This window comes from Grammomys surdaster, unplaced genomic scaffold, assembly GCF_004785775.1.
Source record: "Grammomys surdaster isolate TR1022 unplaced genomic scaffold, NIH_TR_1.0 125702, whole genome shotgun sequence".
Lineage (NCBI taxonomy): Eukaryota > Metazoa > Chordata > Mammalia > Rodentia > Muridae > Grammomys > Grammomys surdaster.
The window spans coordinates 488,120-510,826 of record NW_021620537.1 but is presented as its reverse complement, the minus strand read 5'-3'; the positions used below and the strand labels follow the sequence as shown (position 1 = coordinate 510,826).

At 39.9% G+C, this 22,707-nt stretch overlaps 1 protein-coding gene across 1 annotated transcript in view; it reads right to left on the bottom strand.

Moving 5' to 3' along the window:
• The window catches only part of Sh3glb1 (SH3 domain containing GRB2 like, endophilin B1), a 32,853-nt gene extending 12,142 nt beyond the window's left edge, over positions 1-20,711 (bottom strand). Inside the window, exons 1-5 of the mRNA XM_028788124.1 lie at positions 20,334-20,711; positions 13,114-13,255; positions 10,272-10,400; positions 7,335-7,468; positions 6,149-6,241 (exon numbers count right to left, since the gene is read on the bottom strand). Of these exons, the coding sequence (XP_028643957.1) occupies positions 6,149-6,241; positions 7,335-7,468; positions 10,272-10,400; positions 13,114-13,255; positions 20,334-20,405 (570 nt within the window). The 5' untranslated portion in view covers positions 20,406-20,711. The remainder of the gene's footprint in view (positions 1-6,148; positions 6,242-7,334; positions 7,469-10,271; positions 10,401-13,113; positions 13,256-20,333) is intronic.
• Between the last annotated feature and the right edge of the window lie 1,996 nt (positions 20,712-22,707).

Genomic DNA, 22,707 nt, shown 5'->3' with positions numbered 1-22,707 from the left:
AAGTATTCCACACAATGTGCTGACAAACCACACAGTCAATAGTTCAAGAAACGATGCCTGAAACACACTGTAGAGTCAGCAGTTTTATACGTGATCAAAGTTAAGGCTTATAAAGCTATCTAAATATCTGAGGCCACAGTTCATACCTGTCCTCATTGCTGACACCCTCGTTTGGAATGCAGACTTTGGTAGACCTGAGAGTAAATGGGGAGTTCATGACAAATGTCTTAAGACCTCAAATAACATTTGGAATGGATCTACAGTCAAACTATAATTTTCTTCTTTAAATTATTGAGTTATAACTTGATTTCCTGGCCGAAAGAAAGTAAAAGACAGTAACGCAGGCAGAGGGACAGCTGACAGCAGGCAGAGGACACTTTTACAAGTAGCAGTATCACACTAAAGGGAAAGAGGAAAATCAAAAGATCCAACTGTCACATAGTATAATGATGGGTATCTGTAGTTACGATGTTAATTATAAATAAAATATTTGCTATGCTGTGTATTATACAGCTTTAAACTATACATTTTATGGCTATTCCTATTAAGATGACAGAAACATTCATTTTGGTGCTCAAGAGAACCACCTTTCGTTTCCTTAAACACAGTTCTCTGAAGACACGGGGTCACAATATTTAGTGTTCTTTACATTTAAAATATCATTGAAAAAATAACTGTTAATAAGTAAATCAAGTATTTCACCTGTCTTCTAGCAAGGCATTGTATGACAACCACTTGCTTAACTATTGTCTAGAATTCCTATGGTGTATACAGGATCTTTGGAGCATAATTCTAGTACTGTATGGAACTGCCATTAGTAAACAGACTTGATAATTTCCATAATTTTCAGATTCTTAAAAGATTTGTAATACAGGTCATACTTATGAATGGCTCCAGGCTGGTGCTCATCTAGTGTTTATTAAATGAATGACAATTACATTTTTGTTTCCTGATCCAGGAGTTTAAGGTTTTACTTACTTTTGTCACTTCCTCTGCCCAAATCTAGCCAGCATTAAAATTAGAGAGAAATATACAGCATGAAATAAAGTTGGAATTTAACATTTCCTATGACTTAGTATAGAAAAATGTGCTTTAATTTAAATGGCATATTCTCTCCCTTACAAACTTAACGTAGTAGTAATCTCAATCAGTATAGCTGAATATATTATGAGGTCTGCCATTTATATATATATATCAACACCACCAACCTAAAATCCTATAACTCTACAAATAAGAATAACAGCTTTCTCAAATGGAGAAATCTGACCTATCATAGAGAACCTACAGTCTCTCATATAAAATGAAAGGTCTGAACTATATGATTTCTAACTTCTCTTTGAGGTATAAATTCTAAAATTTTAGGAAATAAAAAATAAATCAAGGACACGGAATGCTACTCATACAACTATTTTTTGGGAGAAACAATCACTTTGAAATATAATACATCTAGGACTGCCAGTTAAATATCTTTATTATAGATAGATGATAAAAAGCTATAAAACAAATGCTTTTAATGAATCAAGCAAAGTCTTGCTAATTGTTTAGGATATTTTTTTACCATGGACAAAAGGAAACCTATGATTTACATAAAATTAAAAATGTCTGAAATAGTCTCACCCTTCTCAGTTACCTACAGATAAGACAATGGAAATAAATAAATGCATTCTCTTGCTATCTAAAGAAAGCTATAATTTTGCCAGGGCTTCAAAAATTAATAGGTAGAAACAATAGTTAATATCCAAACATCAAGTTGTTTTCCTGCTTTTAGCTCGATGCTAACAGAATAAAAGGAGTCAATCAATGACCCATTAATTATTAAGTACACTATTGATTTCTTGCCACGTTTAATGTAAGTAATTTATTTAGAATATAATTTCAAATTTTTGTGTGTGTATATAGTGTATGCACTCATTTGCACATGCATGTGTGCACGTGTGAGTATGTGTCTATGTGTGTTGTTGAAACATAGATGTAGAGGGCAGAGATTGACTCCACGTGACTTCCTCGACGCTCTTGGCCTTATTCTTTGGTTAGGTCTGTCACTGAAGCTGGAGCTTTAGCACCTGGCTCCAGGGATATTCCTATCTCTGCCTCTGCCTCCAGGGTCAGGGTTATTGATATGCACTGCAATGCCTGGCTTTTACCTGGGTGCTGGGAATTCAACTTCAGTTTCTCATGCTTACATGGCCAGCACTGTACTGACTGAGACATATATCCAGCCCCAAGGACTATCAATTGCTATAAGCTAACATGAATGAACTATGTCTATATTCACACAATTTTACTTCATTAAAGTAAATAAAACCCAGTATCTCAAAAATTTATTCAATTTGAGCTCAATTTGTATGAACATTAACTATTATAAAAAAATTCTCATTATCTTATTCCAGGCTATCGCCATTCTGAAATTTTAACTGAGTTCTTAGCATTGGATATGGAATAGGCCTGGCCACTGGGATTTGTGTCATCCAGGAATGGCAGCAACAATAATTCTGTGTTGAACTTCAATAGTAATACAGTAAGTAATGAAATTACTAAAGAAAACCAAAAAAACAAAAGACAAAAAAATCCCAGTCAACTTGTATACTTTCACATTTTTCCAAGTAAGGTAAATCGTGTTAATTTTCATCGATAAAAGTGACTATGAAATTTCAGCCTAAACTAACACTAAATGAACATCTTTTACTAGATGAAAAAGTGCATTATCCACGGTTTTAAAATCTGTGTTTGGCACGGCCAATAAATTTGGCTGTTATAATGTGCTAACTGTTCTTCCAACTGGCATTTTTTGCCTAGACTTAATCAATGTGCAGCTAATAGCAAGAGAAGGCATTTTATGTAAGATGTAGAAAACACAGTAGGCCAACAAACCTTCAGCCATTTTACATGCAGGAAGTTGAGCATGTAAGAGAAATTTACCATAATGTTATCTCCTTCAGGGCGGGCGGGGTTTAGTTGCTAAGTGCACAGGTGAGAGACAGAGAAGAGATTATACCCATGAGCACACTGGAAGGGTCACTTCTGCACAACAAAGCACATGCTCAACAGGTAGTAAAAGCTCATGTTCTTTATTTAAGAAGAAACAAACCATATTTGTTTTTCTACATAGTTCATGTAATAGTGCCTGTCTAGAGATTCAGAACTTTTAAAACAAAAACCAGTTGATACTTAATTTCAAATCAGACTCATTTGTGGGAAACATACACTTTAAAAATTACAAATTAACACCATTAAATTTTCACCTATGAAAGCCTACTTCATATCAACACATCTATTTAAAGCTCATTTATAGTCTGTGAACTTCTGGCCCTTGCCACCATTTTCTCAGCCATAGAGCTCTTGCGTACACACATGAGAGATAAGCAACCCCTGGATTTCTACTAAGCTGTGGATGCAGATGTGTATAGGTGAGGGTCAGTGCGCTAACCTACGGGGTTACAGGCTAAAGATTTAGATTGCTGTGGAAATACTTCAGTCCACAGACAGAATTTATGCTAAGGGAATTATCTGAAGGGACACTTTCTCATAGATTTCTTTAAATGCTAAAAAAACCCACTAAAACCAATTTTTTTCTTCTCATTAAACAAATTTTTTTTAAAAGCTAATATTATGATTAAGTTACCAAATACAGGTGCCTTATGAGTTAAATGTACTAATTCAACTTTCTCCTTGCTTCTCTGACATGATTGTTTACTGCTGTTTTTGTTTTGGAAAGTTTCTTACTCACCCTACACTGGCCTCAAACTCAGAAGGCAGCTGAGGCGGTCTCTGAAGTGCTGGGATTACAGGTCTACCTATGTCTGGCTTTCTTTATCTCATTACTGTTTATTTATTTAGTGGTGCTGGGAACGGAGTCAGGGCAAGTATTCTACGGCTGACCACACTCAGTAGAAGTCTTACTGTATCAACTACCTTTTCATATTCACTGTGAAACTTTTTTATTCTCACTATGCTGGATATGTTTTTGAGGACCACTTCTGATATGTTTTAGTATTTTTCAGTACACAAACCAGTAAACAGAAGTTACTCAATGCTGGAGACAGGTAGATTATGTTTGGCGCTTTTTTTGTTTGTTTTTTTACTGATGGAGCTAAATCAGTTTTTACTGATATGGCTAAGTCTAATCTGCTAATTTATGAATTGAGGGTATCAGAAATTTTGCAGTATTAATGAAAGTAGAATACATTTAACAAAATTAACATTCAATACAAACAGAATTTAAAGACCAATAACAGGAAAACAGTAAATGAAGTATTTTAGAAAGTAGTGATGAACCCCTCTCCCAAACCTAACTCGTCCAATAGTGGGTAGTGACAAAATAACTCATGTTAAAAAAAAAAAGAGCAGTGAAATTAAACAATATCTAGGCTAAGAAATACCCTCTTTACATGCCAGCTAAAACCCAAGAAATATAGGAAAAAAAAAAAAAGGCAAACCTAAAGTCCCCATGGTTTCTACATTTTCATTTTCCTGAAGGACAGGGGTCAGAACACATTCCATCTAATGGAGCGTGCTTCAAGGCTACATGCAGTCCTCAACTAAGAGGACTTTTCCTGCCTGATGGAATTCACATTCATGGCAATGTCTGAAGAAGAATGAGTCAAGTAGGAGAAAAAACCCAGCATTTTTGTCTGGACTAATATTTTCATTATTTGGCTACAGATAAATTTTGTTTATGTAATGCAGTTATTCTAGAAATCTTAAATCAAATTGCTGGGTTATACGGCCTGTATCATATTTTAATTTTGAACACAAATTTTCATGGCTGTAATAACTGCCAACAACTCTCCAGAATCGGTTTTCCAGAAGGTGTTTATTATATTTAGTTCCCCTCCTAGGAGCAGTGCTGCACTACTGTAGTCTATACAGTATCGTAGTCTATCAGAGTGCAAGTACGTCTCAACTGGAACACGGCAACACTATTCTTGTTCCACAATCATCAGATGTTCTTTCTACTCCAGATATTTATTTTCCCTTTATTAAGGGAATAATGATTCTTGTTAAGATTTTCCTAATTATAAAGTTAGAATCTTAGAAGTCAATCCATACTAACTTATCTATCATAACAACTAGAAACCAATAAATTAATGTAGGGTCTCTTGGCACCTACTGCATTCATTTATAAAATGTGAATTTTACAGAAGGTCTGTTTAATGGAAACCACTCCGTGATGATGATGCTGTGATAAACTGAGAAGTGAAAATGAAAGTGAAGTACTGTCTTCTCAGAGCCAGCCCTGCCCAGCACTCACTAATACAAAGTATAAACTTCACTATCCAGTAATTCTCAACCTTTCTTTCTCCAAAGGAAATTGTGGGACATCCCTGGCACTGTGGCTATATGCTTACGATGCAATGACTGTGGCTGTGGTGGCGAGACCTAATATCATGACTTGTAACAACACATATCCCTATGCTCAAATTAAAATGGTAGCTTCCTCTAACAAACTCCTGTTTGTTTATAATACTATTTTTCAAACTGTTACATCCTGATTTAAGTACTGTACATGATGGAATGAAAATATAGACAGCATACCAATAAAAGTTATATTTAAAATCACTGAACTATCATATTTAATATCAGACAATTTTAAAAAACCTATTTTGAGGCTGGTTTTCTAAAGAAATATACCCAAACTTATTTCTCCATATGGTTTTCTTCCTTTTCAAAAGACCCACCTGGGAGACCATGTTAGCACTATTCAAGCTTTTTAGAACTACTCTTGTTGACAATTCCTTTGAGTTAGACATGGAAAGAAAATTCATTTACTTTTTAAGCCATAGACAAATATTTTCAAACTTGATTCATTTTCACCTTAATTAAAATCTTTTTCCATCCCTACTATAATATATCTATTTCCCTTTTTTTTAAAAAAAGCATATTAGCCATGCACACTTAGAGTAAAGCACAAAGCAGCTTTAGGAGACACCTCCATGATGGTGATTAGTTCCTCTTGATAATGAGAATTTTGTATTGGCTCGGGTGTATTTAGTTCTGACCAATCTGTTTCATAATAGAAATGTGGCCTGCTTGCCACACTGCTCTGTGATCTGCATTTTACATGGTGTATTGGTAAAATGCTTCAGTCTTTGAAGTTACTGAGCTGAAATGGTTGTCTATTGGACACAGATAGACAGACACTACTTACTGAACTTTTAGTTTCTGCAGCTTTTGCCTTTTTTAGTCTTGTTTTTGCAGCATCCAAATCCAGTCTCTTATTCTGTAACAGTTTCCTTTCTTTCTATAAGTAATCAAAAAGAAAAAAGTAAAGCCAAGGATTCTAAAATCTGTAAGACCATCCATATACTGGACCGCTGTTCTCACTATGTCACAGCAGCAAATAGAACTCAACTATTACCGAATGAAATTTCAAATTTACAGACAAGTATATAAACAGTGTAGTGTTCTTAACAGTAATTCAAGTTTCTACATAATGCTTTATAGTAACTGCAACAGAGTCCATTTTCTTCAGTTTTATATTCCATGTATCAGATTTCATCCTACTGACATATTATTATTACTTTTTTAATGGAGGGGACTAAACCTGCTTTTATCATGCTAGGCTAACACTCTAGGACCGAGCCATATTCTTGGCTTAAGCTAGTATTTTTTTTTTTTTAGTAATTTCAATTTAAGTAAAGCCCCAGACTACTTATGTTCACAGCGGTAAAGCATGGTAAGCATACTGAAGTGTCCTAGGATATTCTGTAGTATGGAATATGTAGTATGTATGCAAATTCAGGGCTGTACAAACAACAATGAGCAGCACTGACAAAGTCTTATGGAGAAACATTCACCAAGGGCTTCTATTCTCTGTCAGTAGTAAGACAACCTTTCTGGACTGACAGATTAAGTTTATAAAGAAAGTGACAACATAAATGTTTATGCTTCAGCAATGAACAGCATTTAAAAACAATACACTTCTTTGAATATATAGCTAAACTATAGAACAGAAATACAATTTTTGATACTTAGGTTTCTAGTTAGTTTAAAGTAACATGCAAGCATACTATAGTGGTATTTTATTTTCATAATTATTCCAGGCATTTCTTCATAGATGTAAGTGTTGGTAATGCATGAAAATCAGTGTGCAGGCATATCAACAACAGTGTGGGGCTAAACATGGGATCAACAGCAATGCAGGGCTAAACACTGGCACTGTGTGACTAAAAGCCTTTTCCTGAGGTTTAGTTTGTGTCCTGGTGAATATGCACCTGTTTAGACTATTTAAGCATCTAAATCTGCAACATTTACCATAACTAAGAGGGTAGATTATTCACTAAAGACAAAGCAGAGATCTAAGTCCTGTGACAAACGGACCCTTTCCTACTTACTGCGATTGTTTTGTAATCCCCTTCTATAAAGTTTCTTAAAGGAGTGAGGAAATTTAAGGCTGATGTTTGAATCAGCTCTCTGTCAGCTGTTCCAATTCGCTTCTGTGTTTCTCCACATTTAATAAGGGCATTGCCTTCAAAGGAACAAAAAAAATGTGTCTTTTTAATGGTCTAGTAATATCAGAAAATATAATTTACCTGCTTGATCTGCTTAAAAGTTCACTGTCAGCCTGTTTACAGCAGCAGAATCAAACATTATTTGAAAGGTACACTTATTTAACAAACGTAAGGTAAATATCTAAACGAAAAGGACAAAGATGAACTACACGCCTATCATCCTCTAACAATAATCTCTGACAATGAGATTAAAGGGGACAGGTACACGGAGACAAAGCTGGCCTGGGGACGTGGCCCAGTACAAGCACAGTCTTTTACTGGGTGGATCACCTCACAGTCTGTCCAGTTTCTACATCTATATCCACCTCAAATTCCCTAAGACTTACTTACACCCTAAGAAAAGCTCCTATTGAGGCACCAGGGGGCAGCCTGGAGATGTTGGCAGACTGGGACACAGCGTAACTCTCAGCTCCGTTCCCTAGGCTCCTGTCCATGAGCAATCAGCACCCATGGACCTGTGTGTTTTTGTTGGTCCAAAACAAGGGTTTCTTTCTACCTTTTTGAACTTACTAGACTGTCTCATGGCTCAAAAGAAACCCTATACATCAAACCTGGAAAGCGTGAAGACATTTAAAATTCACTCGTTTTTGTTATCATAAGCCAGGAGTGATGAGTAGTGTTAATTGTCAACAAGACAGAATCTAGAACTGCCTGGGAGAGGGCCTTTGGGCATGCCTGGAGGTGGGGTGTTAATTTAGGTAGGATATATCTTCTCTGTTGTGGGACTTTCCTCTGGGCAGGGACTGCAAGCTTTTAAAAAACCCTTTGAAAGCAGGTTCATCCCTGCTTCTAACACAAATGCAATGAGCCATCTCTCTTAGGTACCTGCTGCTGTGACTTTCCAGCCATGACCCCACTGTAGTCTGGAAGTGTGAGCCAAAGGAACCCTTTCTCTTTGGAAAAGGAAGGGGGGGAGGGGGAGAGAAGGAAGGAGTGGGAGAAAGAGAGGTCACTTACTCACTCACACTTTACCAGAGGCAGGCCCTGACATTTAAACATTAAAGTAGCTAAGCAGAGGTCGAGAGTAGAGCCACAGAAGGGAAGCCACACATCAGGATTCTATTTCCAGTTCTACTTCCATAAGCTTGGGCTCTGCAGATCTTAATCCTTTTATGTTCAAATGAGGTTAGGTTCAGACTGGTAAAGAGGTAACAACTCCTGCCTCTGGATACAGACATCTGCATTTGAATAGTTACCAAAGTGTTCACAGATTCTTTAGTCTCTTCAAACCTAAATTTCTTATTTTTAAAATGGGCACAATAGAATTTCTACTACTAACAATGTTACAAAGCAAGACCCTGTCTCAAAACTCCAAAAGATATTTAAAAAAATGAGGATTTACCAAAATTACAAATATATTGTGCTTAGCCCAATGCCTGGGATACACATTTTTAGCCACTTTTTCTTATAATAGATTCTTAAAGTTTAGTTCCAATTACCAGATACATTTACCAGAATTACTAGAAGTGAAAATTGGTTAAAAAAAAAGAGAATATCTAAAATATTTTAATATTCATATTCTCCTAGAATCTCCTACCTATCTCTGATAAAGAGCCTAGAACAAGCAAGCAATATATCATGAATAAATCATGGAGTTTCCCTAAAATTAGCAATTATTATTAGCAGTAAATTTAATTTCAAATTTAATAATTTCAGATTTCTCAAAGAAATCAAAGGATATACTATAAATATTTTAACATTACATATATTAAAAAAGCTATTCAAGTGGTTAATGGCATTATATAATATTTAGGTTTATTTCCTTCTAACACAAGCAGAATATTAGTCACAGAAATCTAAATTAATCCTATGTCATAAGAAAATTAGGTCTGATAATAGAAACATGGTGAGGTTCATGTAGGCCCAAAGACAACTTAATAGGGAAGGGTGTTTGCTACCAAGCCCGACAGCCTGAGTTTGATCCCTGAGACTCACATGACAGAAGAGAGATAATACACGCCAGTTGTCCTTTGACCTGTGCATAAACACTGCAGTACACACACACATTCATATAGGCACACACGTTCACACAGATGCACACACACATTCATATAGGCATACACATTCACACAGATGCACACACACATCCATATAGGTACACACACTCACACAGATGTGTACACATTCATATAGGCACACACGTTCACACAGATGTACACACACATCCATATAGGTACACACACTCACACAGATGTGCACACATTCATACAGACACACACAGATGCACACAGACATCCATACAGGCACACACATTCACACAGATGCACACACACACATCCATATAGGTACACACATTCACACAGATGTACACACACATTCACACAGATGCACACAGAGCAAGCACAGCAACTAACAAAGCTGGGTTAGCTGTAAACTCACAAAGCACAGTGCATTCTTCGTATCCAGGGATGGTGACTCCTTAACATACTCTGGGTGCTGACATCCAAAAGGTAAACAAAGCAATGTGGTCTGGCCAAACATTTATGTGTGAAGCACTTTTAATATAAAATAAATAAGCACTGAAAGTTTTAATCTAAGACATTATAACAATTAGTACTATAACACAGGTCATGTCAGACCAATAAGAACAGGAATTCATTTAATTTTTCTAAGAGAGATGTGAATGTTCTATTTTTTCATCAAAATTTTATCATAATAAACTTGATGTTAAAACTGATTTGATCACATGTTGACATATTTAAATAGTAAAATCTAAATACAGAAATCTTTCCATTCAGAAAGTCCTCCACTTGGACTTACCATAAGCTGTCCCTGGGCCAAACTCAGTCCCTGCGTCAATCATGTATTGTCCCAAAAGTTCCGGGTTGTTTATACGACTTGGTGCTTTTCTATCCAGTTTCTCATAAACAAATTCTTCTATCCTGGCATCTAGGAGAGAGGTTAAGAATATCAATGTTTCAAGAGAGCGAGAGAGCCAGGCATGGTGGCACAGGCCCGCAACTTCAGCAACGGGAGGTGGAGGTGGGAACGCTGCCATCCGAGGCTAGAGGCCACTGCACAGCAAAGACCTTTACTCCCCAAACCAGAATAGATGGAGAGAGTTTAAAATAAACTAGCAACATTAAAAAGTTTGTTCCTCTTCTAGTCACTTACTACCTCTTAAAAATACAAAATTAGCATTTATTCAAATGTGTCTCTTTAAGTCTAATTATATGCTGGCTAATTATATAATCTCTAAAGGTTATAGTTCAGAAATCTAGTAATATAACTAGGCACAAAAGTAAATATTCTAAAGTCAAACTTGCTATTTGGGTATTTTTTTGAAATCTTACATTTTGGAAGGGAAATTTATAAATTTAGTATATAGTGAAGTTGCCTTTAACCTCCTCTGAAATTACGCTTATGATTTTAAAATCAGGGGTATGTAGCTAGGGAAATATGGATACAAAGTATCTAAGGTCTAAGAGTCCTCTCTGACAACCTTTGGCATGAACATGTGATTCTCTTCCAGAGTCTAAACATAGAGCAGAGCTTAAGGACATAGCCTGCCTTGGAGCAGTCTTCAGACTGATCAGCAGTCTGTCAGCTAAAATCTTTTGTTATTGGTGGGGTGGGGTGTACACATGTGCAGACACATGCAGTAACATGCAGTAATCAGAGCTGATGTTTGGGTTCTTCCTAAATTACAGGTGAACAGGTTTGGTTTTTTGGTTTTTGGTTGGTTTCTTTTTTTAAAGGTCCAAAAAATAGTAATGGAAATACTTCAGAAGTTGGCTAAATTGTTAATTCTAACACATAAAATATAAGAATTAGAGAATTTCAAAATAATACTTTCTTTTTTTTGGCAGAGTCTGCTGTAAAACCACAAGAACTGTAAAACAGAACTTAAAAACCTTTTCATTAGCCAGGAGCATGCCTTTAGTCTCAGGACTTTGGAGGCAGAGGCAGAAGATTATCTGTGAGTTTGAGGCAAGCCTGATCTACTTTGTCGTTCTAAGTAGCCGAGCTATATAGAGAGACCCTACCTCAAAACAAGAACAAAACTCCAAAACCTTTACTAAGAGCAAAGTGAGTCATTTTGAAATATCTGTCCATGAAATACTGACCAGGTTCAATTTTCTAATTATGACTTTCATTTCTAATTGCTTTATACCTATATGGTCAAGAGTTAAAAGGTGAATAATCCTACATTGTTTTGATTCAGTGAATAAATATGTACTATATTAGTAAGTATTGTTTCATTTCATTAGGTTATTCACTGGAATTCTGCAGGCATTTCTGCTAAAACATTATATATTTATGCATAGTTCTTTAAAAATACCTAAATTATAGGACTTTCAGGAAAGATAAAAGGTTACTTTAAGTCCATGTAATTTTATAACTAGAGCACAAAACAATCACCCTGATTTACTTCCTGGGAAACAAAGGAGAAAAGGCTGGAACGGATATTGTGTTATACGCCTCCCCTGGCCCGCCAGTCACTGAGCGCACTTGTCATTCAGAAAACAAACTGTATACACACTGTTCTACATGTGTGGGGCCCTGAGTAGAAAAAGAACCAGTAGAAGTGTCAAAGTATAGCTGTATATAATTTAAATGTCAGTTAATGAGCAAAAAACACTGTACTGTGTCTGTGGTGTCCAAAGACATGAAGTCTTACTCAAGGCTTGCATACTGAATTTTTAAAGTTTCTAACAACTTAACTATAATGGCACATAATTACTAGTATTTTTAATAACGCTTGGAGTTTAAGACAATGGAATTTTAGAATGTGCTCACAATGTCAGTGTGGAAAGGAAAGCCTTTGCCCTTTGGATTTGGTATTTAAAGAGCTGATCCTTAACAAGACTACAAGAAGGGCAACAGTCAACTGTTGGGAGTCCCAGAGATGGAACCACCAACCAAAGAGCACACAGGGGCTGGACATAGCGGCCCCCCCCCCATATGTAGCAGATGTACAGCTTGTCTTCGTGTGGGACTCCTAACAACTCAGGGGCTGGGGGTGCGGCACTCTCCCTGACCCTGCTGTCTGCCTGTGGATCCTGTCTCCATAACTGGGCTGCCTTGTCCTCAGTGGAAGAGAATGCACCTAGTCTTGCAGTGACTTGATGTGCCAGAGCGGGTTGCTGTGGGGGGGACTCCCCCTTATCAGAGGAGAGGGAAGGAGGGACGGGGAGGGGCCATGTGAGGTGGAGACTGGGAGGAGGGGAGCTGCAATCGGGATGTAAACTGAATAATAAATAATGGGACTAGATGTCAATACATTTGGTTCTAGTTGGAGGTCCACTTCAGTCAGCTTGCTAGGCTGCATACGAGGCTCACCTAGCCATTCCATTCTGTAAAATCAGTGCACATCTCATGTGCAAGGCTACTGACTGATTCTCAACACTTTGTGCTTGTCTGAAAACCAAGTTTAATAAGTTATGGGAAAATGTCAAACTTAAAATGTCTGTTCTCCCAGAAGGCCTATGTAATGCAAATTTTAACTTTGTTAGGAGGTGTACAGAAGTGTCCACCATCCCTTCTAACCTAAATCACATACATAAAAGCCATAGACCCTGAAGACACAAAATACACTATTTTCAACCTGAAAACCATTGGCTAGCAACACTTAGGGCGGGAGAGAAGTAGAGGGGCTTACTTGGATTTGGCTGCAACAGCACTTCAGTCTGCTTCATTATTTTTTCTGTCCATATTTTGGTACATTCAGCTTTGCTAAGGAGGTTTTCCAGGTGAGCATCCAGTTCTGTCTTTTCTGCTTGGCCAAGCTTTTCTTCTGTGAACTGTGAATATTTAAAATAAGAATATAAGGATATAAACACAGTTCAAATACATAGGAAACTGCCAAAGAGGAAAAATCAACTGCAAACAATTCTAGACACGTAAATAATCACTCCACTTGTTTACGAGTCACTGCTTACTAGCGCTGTTTGTGCCTGTGGTCCGTCATCCATCCTCCCACCTCAGAGCTTACAATGACTACCTGTGCCCTCTGATAAACTGCATGGGATGGATTCAGTATTTCATTCCTAATAAAGACTAAGGCTTGGATTGGCTGACTCGGACTTCAGATGCTGACTGTATGTTAATTGACACGGGCAAGCTTTTCAGTACTTTTTCCTTTTGTATCATCTATCATAAAAGTAACACAATCAATACGTTCTTTTGAGATGAGATTTTACTGTGTAGCTCAGAATGGTTTTGACTTTTTCCTGCCTCAGCTTCCCAAACAAGAAATGTTTTGAGGATTAAGTAAGACTGTTTATAGAAACAAATCTGCTTAGAGCCTAGAAATATTATTCAAATTTAAAATATTTTAATTCTTTTATAACTTATGTATTACTTGTAAGTTTAACTACGCCCAAGGTACACATTTATAGGATCCTCTGAGCAAGTGTCATGTGGGTTGTTTCTTCAGAGTTCGCTCCAACAATGTGTTCATAGGCTACTTTTTGCTACATTATTCATACAGCAGAAGTAGTTTTTTATAAGATTTATTTATTTTTTATAAGACTTATTTTTAAAAAAGAATTTAAGTATGTGTGTGTGAGAGAGCATGAGAGTGTAGGTGCCCAGAGTCCAGAAGAGGGTGCTGGAAGTCCTGAAGTTGGACCAGTGGGAGTTGTCAGCACCAGACATGGGTGTTGAGAATTGAACTCAGGTCCTCTGTCTGCAAGAGTGTATGCATCTTTATTCACTGAGGTATCTCTCCAGGCCCAAAGTGTAGGTGTTGACCAGAAAATGTAGTTGAATACATTCAACATACCTATTTTGATTATACAGGCTGTGTTAGTGGCTAAGGAAAGGCAGCCATGTCTATGTAATAGAGAATAAAGGTCTCTCATCACATGGAGCCTTCTGGATACTTTTAGATTAACAACAGATGTGATATCCAAGGCTCTATGTCATGTGTAATTCTCCTCTAGAATATACGGCGTTCTCCTTTAATGTAGGAAAACCGACTCAATGGTTAGTTAACTGAAGAATGTTTCCCTCACCCCTTGGCCTCCACTCCTTTCTTTTGCTTTATTTCTCTGGGTTTTATATCCATCTCTTTGGACCTCATTCTTCCTGGATTAATACTCCCAAAGGATTATCAGCACTCTTAGCTGAATGGCTCTCATAGCCTTGTCCAAAAATCCTACACAGGCCAGAGGTCACCTTAGTGAATAAACTGCAAAGAGCAGTGCAAAAGCTACTGCCGTGAGACTCCCAAACCCGCCAACCACACTGGGCACAGTGTACTGTCACCAAGGTCTGGGCAGCAAGAATGGCAAGCCCTGATCCCAAGTAAAACTGATCAGCAAGTAAACTGTGTTCGAGTCCTTAGGACGAGCAGGGAGTCTTTACTTATTCTTCAGGATTCTAAGCATTTGGAGAGGCATGTATTAGAACTTTACATATTCAAACTTTACCTCCAATGGTTAGGTAAAACGCAGAAAGCACAGAGGGAAAGGAAACACACTTAGGTGATCATTAGTTTTAAAAGATGATCAAGAAAATTTTCTCTTAGCTTTTAAAATATTTGCCATTTTTTCCTTTATCTATTCACTCCTCCAACAAATACTGTTTCTTTAAATGTAAAATTATGTTTAATTTAGTGTGTATGTGCATATGCACACAAGTGGCAGGAAGTCAGAGGACAGCCTGCAAGTATGTTCTCTCCTCTGTCATATAGGTTGTGGTGACGGAACTCAAACACCAGGCTTGGTGACAAGTGACTTACTGGCTGAGCCATGTCCCTGGACCTCAACAATACTAAGCAGCTATTTAATGCTAGTACTAGGGTAAGCACTCAGAGTCCTAACAAAACAGGTAAAGCTTTTGTTCTTAAGAATCTAACATTTTTATAGGGAAGAAATAAAACAATTTCAGAATAAGGATGCAAAGGTTTAAAGACACTCAACAGAAGACCAACATAGCTGACTATTTCTTTCTGAGTGGCATAATAAATCCAGAAGAATAAGTCCAGAAGAATAATTATTTGGAAGAGGAGGAATCAGGAGAATTGGGGACGCCATCACTGGCGAAGAATGAGCCTGAAAAAGCAGGGGTGGCACCCTGGGACGGGGAACAGCATCCCTAGTAAGAGCGGGTCGTCTCAAATGAGCCGCGCAGAGACTTAAGTGTGCAGGCTGTGGGGCACACAGCGTTCCCTCTGATGACGGCCAGGTGCTCTTTCCACAGGCTCACCATTACCGCTTTTATGTACAGTACACGTTTCTGTAAAGAAATCTCCATTATATCCAAGAACAGACTTTTAAAGAATAGATTAATAACAGAAAAATCAACATCATTAATTTTTTGTATGAAGTATTCTTCTAATAAGAAGATCTGGTCTCTCTTACAAAGTAGAACTAAATGAGATGTATTATCTAAGAATTATGAAAATACAGGCCCCCCTTTTAGTATGTAAAATGTCAATTTTGTCTAACATATTTAGTGATACTAGATTTAAAGGTACAGATTAGAAACTATTAAAACATGTTTATGATTGAAACTCAAGATACAGTCACTGAGTTTATTGAGGCAAGTTAGGATTCAGGAAAGCTTTGTGACAGTATTTCTAATGACTAGAAACTTAGTGGCTGGTAGACTGTGAGCTGTAAGACTAGTAAACCCTTTCTTTCCCAAGTTGGTTTTGATTATGGTGTTTATCACAGCAATAGAAAGCAAGCTGCAACAGTGACTTACAGTAGGAATCTACAAAAATGAGTAGGTTTATTTTAGTTCAGAAGACAATGAACAAAACAAACAAACAAACCCTCAAAGCTAGAACAGCAAACTCCTCACTGGCAAAAGAAAACTTTCCACATGAGTCTGAATGTAGAAGCTGTTTAGACAACAGTTCCGGAGGAGCCCCACTGCCATCCCCCAACAAGGTGTTCAAGAAGCAGGAAAAGCTCTACCTTCTGTTCACACTCATTCCTGTTCTCATTATACTCACACCTATGCTTCACAGTTCAGTAAACATAGCCTCGCTAGTTCTCAAAGTTTTAACAATGTATTATTGTTGTTACTATTGAGAGGCAGACAGCTGAGGTATGGACACCCAGGATGGCCTTCAACTCCATTTTCTTGCCTTCCTCTTCCGAGTTTGGGCATTGTGGTATATGCACCATGCCCAGCTTATTTCTAAAATGCTCCCCGACCCCCAGAAGAGAATGCATCTTTGTTATGCTTCTGAATTCCCTAATGTCAGGGCTTAGTTTGTGTTAAAAATCCCATATACTAAGGTATACATTTTCTTTTATCAAACATTTTCAAAACCTTATTGGTAAGAACAATAATTCTCGTGACGAAAAACGTGAGGACTGGAATGATTAACACTGGCTAAGGTGCCTACTATTGGGAATGAATAATTAATTGTTTGACTTAAGCTGACCTCAAGAAGTTAGTAGTTTTTATTTTACTATCATAATCCAAATATACCCATGCCGTGCTTTATTGTGTTGTGTATTTGTTAGAGTACTGTAGACCAATCTCTGCTTCTTCACAGGGTACCCAGTTAATAACAGAAGTAAGGTTGGCTTAACTACTATCTTGGATTAAGAAAACAGTAGGAACCCGGGCTGGGGAAGATATGCAGTAACATTGCTAACACTATATTTCTAAATGGAAGTAATTAAACATATTTACTAAAATTTAAACTTACAAAAATAGGATTATTTCACATCATCTTATACTTGGGGGCCCAACTTCTCAAAAAGCATAATCTGATACCCACTTTTCCACACTATTTCATCTGTAGCACAACAAAATGGTACAAAGACTGAAGGTTTAAATTTTTATATTCTGTCCTTAAACACTGCTTTAAGGGACTGTCTTTGAGTTGAAAGCATTATACTAGGCATTGGACGAGTTAGTGAAATTTAGTCACTTATACATATTCTACCCTAACATATTTTTAAAGTACAAAGACTTAACTACCTATTTATATATTTGAATAGTTTTGAACTCATGTTTCCATTTAAAACAAAAGAATAATTTCTAATAAAATGCCTGAGCAAAATGTCCATACCTACAGAGGTTGACCAGAAATGGCTCACTTTCTTAAAGCACAATTTTATTTGAAAGGAAATTATCTAAAAATGAGAAAGCTTTCTCCCTACTACTCTGCTTATAAAGAGTCACTGCACAGCTCTTAACTGCTCTTGGCATGAAACCTGGCACTTTGGCACTGTACCGGTATCACCATAGCTCAGAGTAGTAACTCAGTTATTGACGAAGGCTAGAATAAGAAAACAGTGCTTTATTGTAAACTAATATGCCAGCCTCAGGATTTCACATTAGAAACACCCTTTTTTCCTTGAAAATTTAGTTGAAAAATACTGTGGAATGTGTCGAACAAACAGAAAACTAACAGTGTAGTGAAAAGCAGCATAATAAAAGCATAATAGATAAATAAATAAAATAAAAATAAATAAATAAATAGCAGCTTCAACAACCATCAACATTCTGCTAATCTGCTTTTAACTACCCAGTCTTTTCTTCTGAAACACTACAGCTCGAACTAGTTTGACCATAACTTTTCAGTAAGTAATGTTGATAGACAACATAAAAGGACACAGGGAAAATCTCAGTTTCCATCCCCTCCTTAATAAATGGTTGAAGTCACAATCCAGAGTTACTTTTCACACATCTTTTTCTGCTACTCCAGGGCTAATCTGACAGCTGACACTGTCAACCAAGTCACAAACACCCTTAGCTGGTCCTGTGGACACAGCTCTTTCCACCTGGCCTCCCCAGGACTCTGAACTTGTTTCTTTTGTCTGGAATAGCTTTCTTCCAAAATAAAAACCAAACAAACATCAAGAAACCACAACTACTTGTGTCTCCGTTACTTCACTAAGGTCTCTTGGTGCCTCATCCTATTAGAACGGAATGCCAGACTCTCCTGGCACTACAGCATGGCAGCCACCACCCCTACTAAGTGCCCTATCTGCTTCCACCACCTGTATGTTCATAGGCTATGCTGCTGGACGGTAAGGTTCGTGAGGAAAAACACTCTTCTGATTTTATTGCCTGCTAAGCAGTGAAGCTAAACATGGAACATGTGATTGAGTAAGGCTGAAGAGAAAATTATTTGCCACCTTACATGTTAGGATACAACTTAAAAAACTTTTTTTTTAAAGCACTGGAAACAATTAGCAACTAAAATTCATTTGAGAAGTGCATTTTTCATGAAATTTTCTAGGTCACTTTTAAAAATCGAGTCTTTCAATAGTTTAGATTGAATTATTATGTATTAAGTGTCTGAGACACATAGCTGTATTAAACTGTGCATTATGTAGTGTCACATTTTCATTAAGTACCCAGAGTAACAGGTAAGCAACACTAAACAAAAGTTACCACAGCCTCCGGGCCTCTACTGAAGTCAATGTTAGGTCTAACAAAATCTCCTCTCACCCCCCAATTACTGAATCACACATTTCTGGGGAGGAAGGAGGATGAAGGGTTAAGTATGGCTGTGAGCTTGTCACTCAATACATTGGTCCAGGGAATCAAAAGTGAGCTGGAATTTCCCATCTCTAAGAGTTACTCACTGTTGGTAATAAAGTGTTCAGATTTTACCAAATGATCTTTAGGTTCCTTGGCGGCCACGTCTTATTGCTCTTCTCCACACCGTAACCCTGCGCTGCTCATTCTGAAGGAAGGATCAGCTTCTAGTGTAGTAGTGGGTCAGAGGGCAACTTTGGTTGTATACCAGCCAGGCAAGTCAAGCGAGTTATTTACCCTCTGAGTCTGCTTCCTTTTTAAGGGAGGGTTAACAATGCCTCTCTGGCAAAGTGACAGAGAGGGGCTGCGGCTGATATGTTCAATGCACAGCAAACTGCTCGTCATACTATTTTTCGTAAGACAGGCAGTCATTACTTGGGGGAACTGACCGGTTCTTTTGCCAAGGATAATGCAGTATGGTATTCACAGTGCCCATAAAATTAAAGGGAACAAGCAACACGTGAGAGTTATGGTTCGGTGGGATTCTGGCACATGGGACATTACTTTTGTTTTCTCCTTACAGAACAGAGGGCTGCTGCTAGCTACCCTATGTCAGTAACTTCAATTCCAGATTGTTTACGAACCATGTTGTGAAATTTACATCTGCTCGGAGATTTAACTGAGTTTGCATAATGTGGGTGTTGACTGTAAAAATCTGCCCAAGTTCCCTATTGCTGACACTTCCTTGATCACGGAATAAGAAGACGCAGTGAACTTTTCCCCTCCAAGTGTGCCTGAAGCATACCAATGTGACCAAGGACACAACAACGTGAATCATGTCGTCCTCTCAGCCCTGCTCTACAGCCCACTTGGGGAATGGGTCAGAGCACCCTTAATCCCAGGTGTCCTGCATCCTTGGCGAAGTTGGGACACCGACAGGGACAGGCAACCTCCATTTCCCCCACGGGCGGCTAAGCTCTGGGACAATCCTACCAGGGACAGAGAGATGGCTGGTGGGAACAGAGCTGGCAGCTCCCCTGCGTTGAGGGGTAGGAAAAGGAAACTCCCTTCTTGGTTGGACGCGGCCCGGAGGGCGAGAGCGAGCGCAGGGAAGGGTGGGGGTGGCGAGAAGGTGCTCGGCGTGCCCTGCCTCGCCGGCTGGGGCACCCAGGCCTCCGCCCCGGGGTGAACCCAAGATGTCCCGGGCCGAGGACGCCCTGGGCCGCGTCCCGACTCGCCTCGCCGGGCGGGGGCCGGCGGTGGTGGGGCGAGCGAGGCGGAAACGGCCAGCGGGGCAGGGGCACCAGGCCGCGCCCATCGGCAGGCCTTGGGTACCCCGGGCGACGCCGTCCCCGGCCGGCCCTCCCCTCGCCCTCCCTGGCGCCACCACCCCGGCCTCAACCGCCGCCGCCGTCGCCGTACCTGCACGGCCCGGCTGAGGAAGGTGCCCGCGTCGGCCGCCAGCTTCTTCACGTTGAAATCCATGATGTTCATGCTGGGCGGCAGCCGGGCAGAGCCTCCGGCTGTGCTAGCGGGGAGGCGGGGAGCGCCGCGGCCGGGCTGGGGCGCCGGGCGACGGCGGGGTGGACGTGGTAGGTGGCGGGAGGCGGCGCCAGCCCCGCGCAGCTGTCGTTTCCTGAGAGGGAGGCGGAGGGGGTGGCGAGGGGGAGGGCAGAGGGCCGGCGCCGGCGAGCGCGCGCCTCGCCGCTCACACGCTGGGTCTGTCGCGTCGCCGAGCGGCTGCAAGCCACCGGCGCGAAGCTGGCGTCGGGAGGAACCCACAGCGGCCCCGCGGCTCAACCGCGGCGGAAAACAGCCGGCCGAGGGGGCGTGGCCTGCGTGGGGGTGGGGCGGGGCGGCCTCGCCGGAACAGCGACCCCTGCAGGGTGGCCGGGGAGTCACCGCTGGGTGGAGTCGCTGCGGAGGTTCTCATGCGAACAGCGACCCCTGCAGGGTGGCCGGGGAGTCGCCTCTGGGTGGAGTCGCTGCGGAGGCTTTCTTAACAGCGACCCTGGAGGCTGCTCACTAAGCACCAAGCCAGGGTCAGTGGAAGTTCTTAGCAGAACAGGAGCCCCCTGGGCTGCGCCTCACCTCACCCTGATTCTCTCCCAGGGCGTCTCGGCGAGTATCTGCGACAGAAACGCATGGAAAAATGTTCCTCAGAAAAGCATGGACAAAAAGTCCCTTAAGAGGAAACCTAGAACCAATGCTATAGAATCGTTGGCCCGGATTTCCTGGATGGGGTCTGGTGTCAAGGGCTACCTCTTGCATGGGCAGACACCTACAACCTTTGCTGAACAGGATTGTCTCTATTGTCCCCTACTCTACTATACCTTGACTCACTGTTGGGGACCTACTGTGTGTCAGTCATTGAGTAGGTGCTGAGGGGTTCAGTCCCTGCGGTGGCTTGTGGTCATCTGAGGCATATTTAGAAATATCTCACATCCCCTGGGAAGGTATGTGAGAGCATTTCAGAGAGACAGTGGAGAAGACAGACAAGGTTCCTACCCGGTTATGCATTCATTCACTCCTAAGTACCTACTGTCTGGCAGGGCCTCAGCCTTCCAATTACTGGCAGTGGGATAAAGCCATAAGCCCCTGCACTCAGCTAATTTAGTTAATGTTTTCTGAGAAAAGGCCTCGTGTGACCTAGACTGGCTTCAAGTACCCGAGGATGGCTTCAAACCCATCCTCCTTCTGTCTTTGTTTTTTCTTTCTTGTTTCTCCCTCCTTTTCTGTCTCCCTTCTTCCTCTATCCCGGGGATCAACCCACTGTCCACTAGATTCTGCTTTGCAATTCTTATCATGTAGCTTTCACTTTGATGTTTCAAGATGCCTCTGAACCACTAGGTATCACACACATGTTCTCAAATTAAAAAGAAAATGAAGGACAAAGGCAAAAGTACACACCAACTTAGTATCCTTTCTCCTTTTGAAGTCAAGCATTTCCATAACCTCCAGCTAGTAAACTTTCAATTTCACGTCCTTGGAGAGAACTGGGCCTTTTAGGTCCTTACAATGGCAGTTCCATCTAATAAATGCAACGTGCCCTGGTAAGAAACTAAGAGTATTTGTGAGAGAATAGTAGTTCTTGTCTTTAACAGTACGTATTGTTATCTTGAACAAAACAGAGTTTGTGCTAGCAAAGAAGAGAGTAGTTATAGGACAGGCAACTATTAACATTTGCTCTGCGGTTGTCATGCAAGACCGAAAGGAGCCTTACACTCCCTGGAACTTCTCTTCAGGTCTTAGGTCAGTTATGTAATTGAAGAAAATCAGGAGGAAATTCTGAGGCTGGAGCTCACTGGGTAGAGTTTTCCAAGTGTACGTGTTAGGCCAGGGGTTCCATTCCCAACTGAAAGAAAACAAAACTTACAGGAAAGAAGGGAGAGTGGAGTGGGCGGCTGCACGTCAACCCTGTTAAAAGGTGATCAAACAAACCGTCGTTTCTTCTGTTGTCTATCTTTTGATGTGTGACAATATTTTTTTGCAATTTAATGCCATTTTAGACAAAAGCTAAAACGTTTAATTTTTTGTGTGAATTTTACTATATATTAACAAGGAACAATAGCAGATGAGAGTATCTGTCTGTTATATGCTATAGAAGGATTTTGTTTTCAAACCTGTATTTGAGTGTTTTGCCTGCACGTATGCTCATGGACCACTTGTGTGCCTGATGCACTCAGAAGCCAGAAGAGAAGTGCACCAGAGCTACGGACACGGTAGCTTCCCACAGTTACTTCCCACCCTGGACCACTGAGAACTGAACCGTGGTCCCGAGCCGACTCTCCAGTGT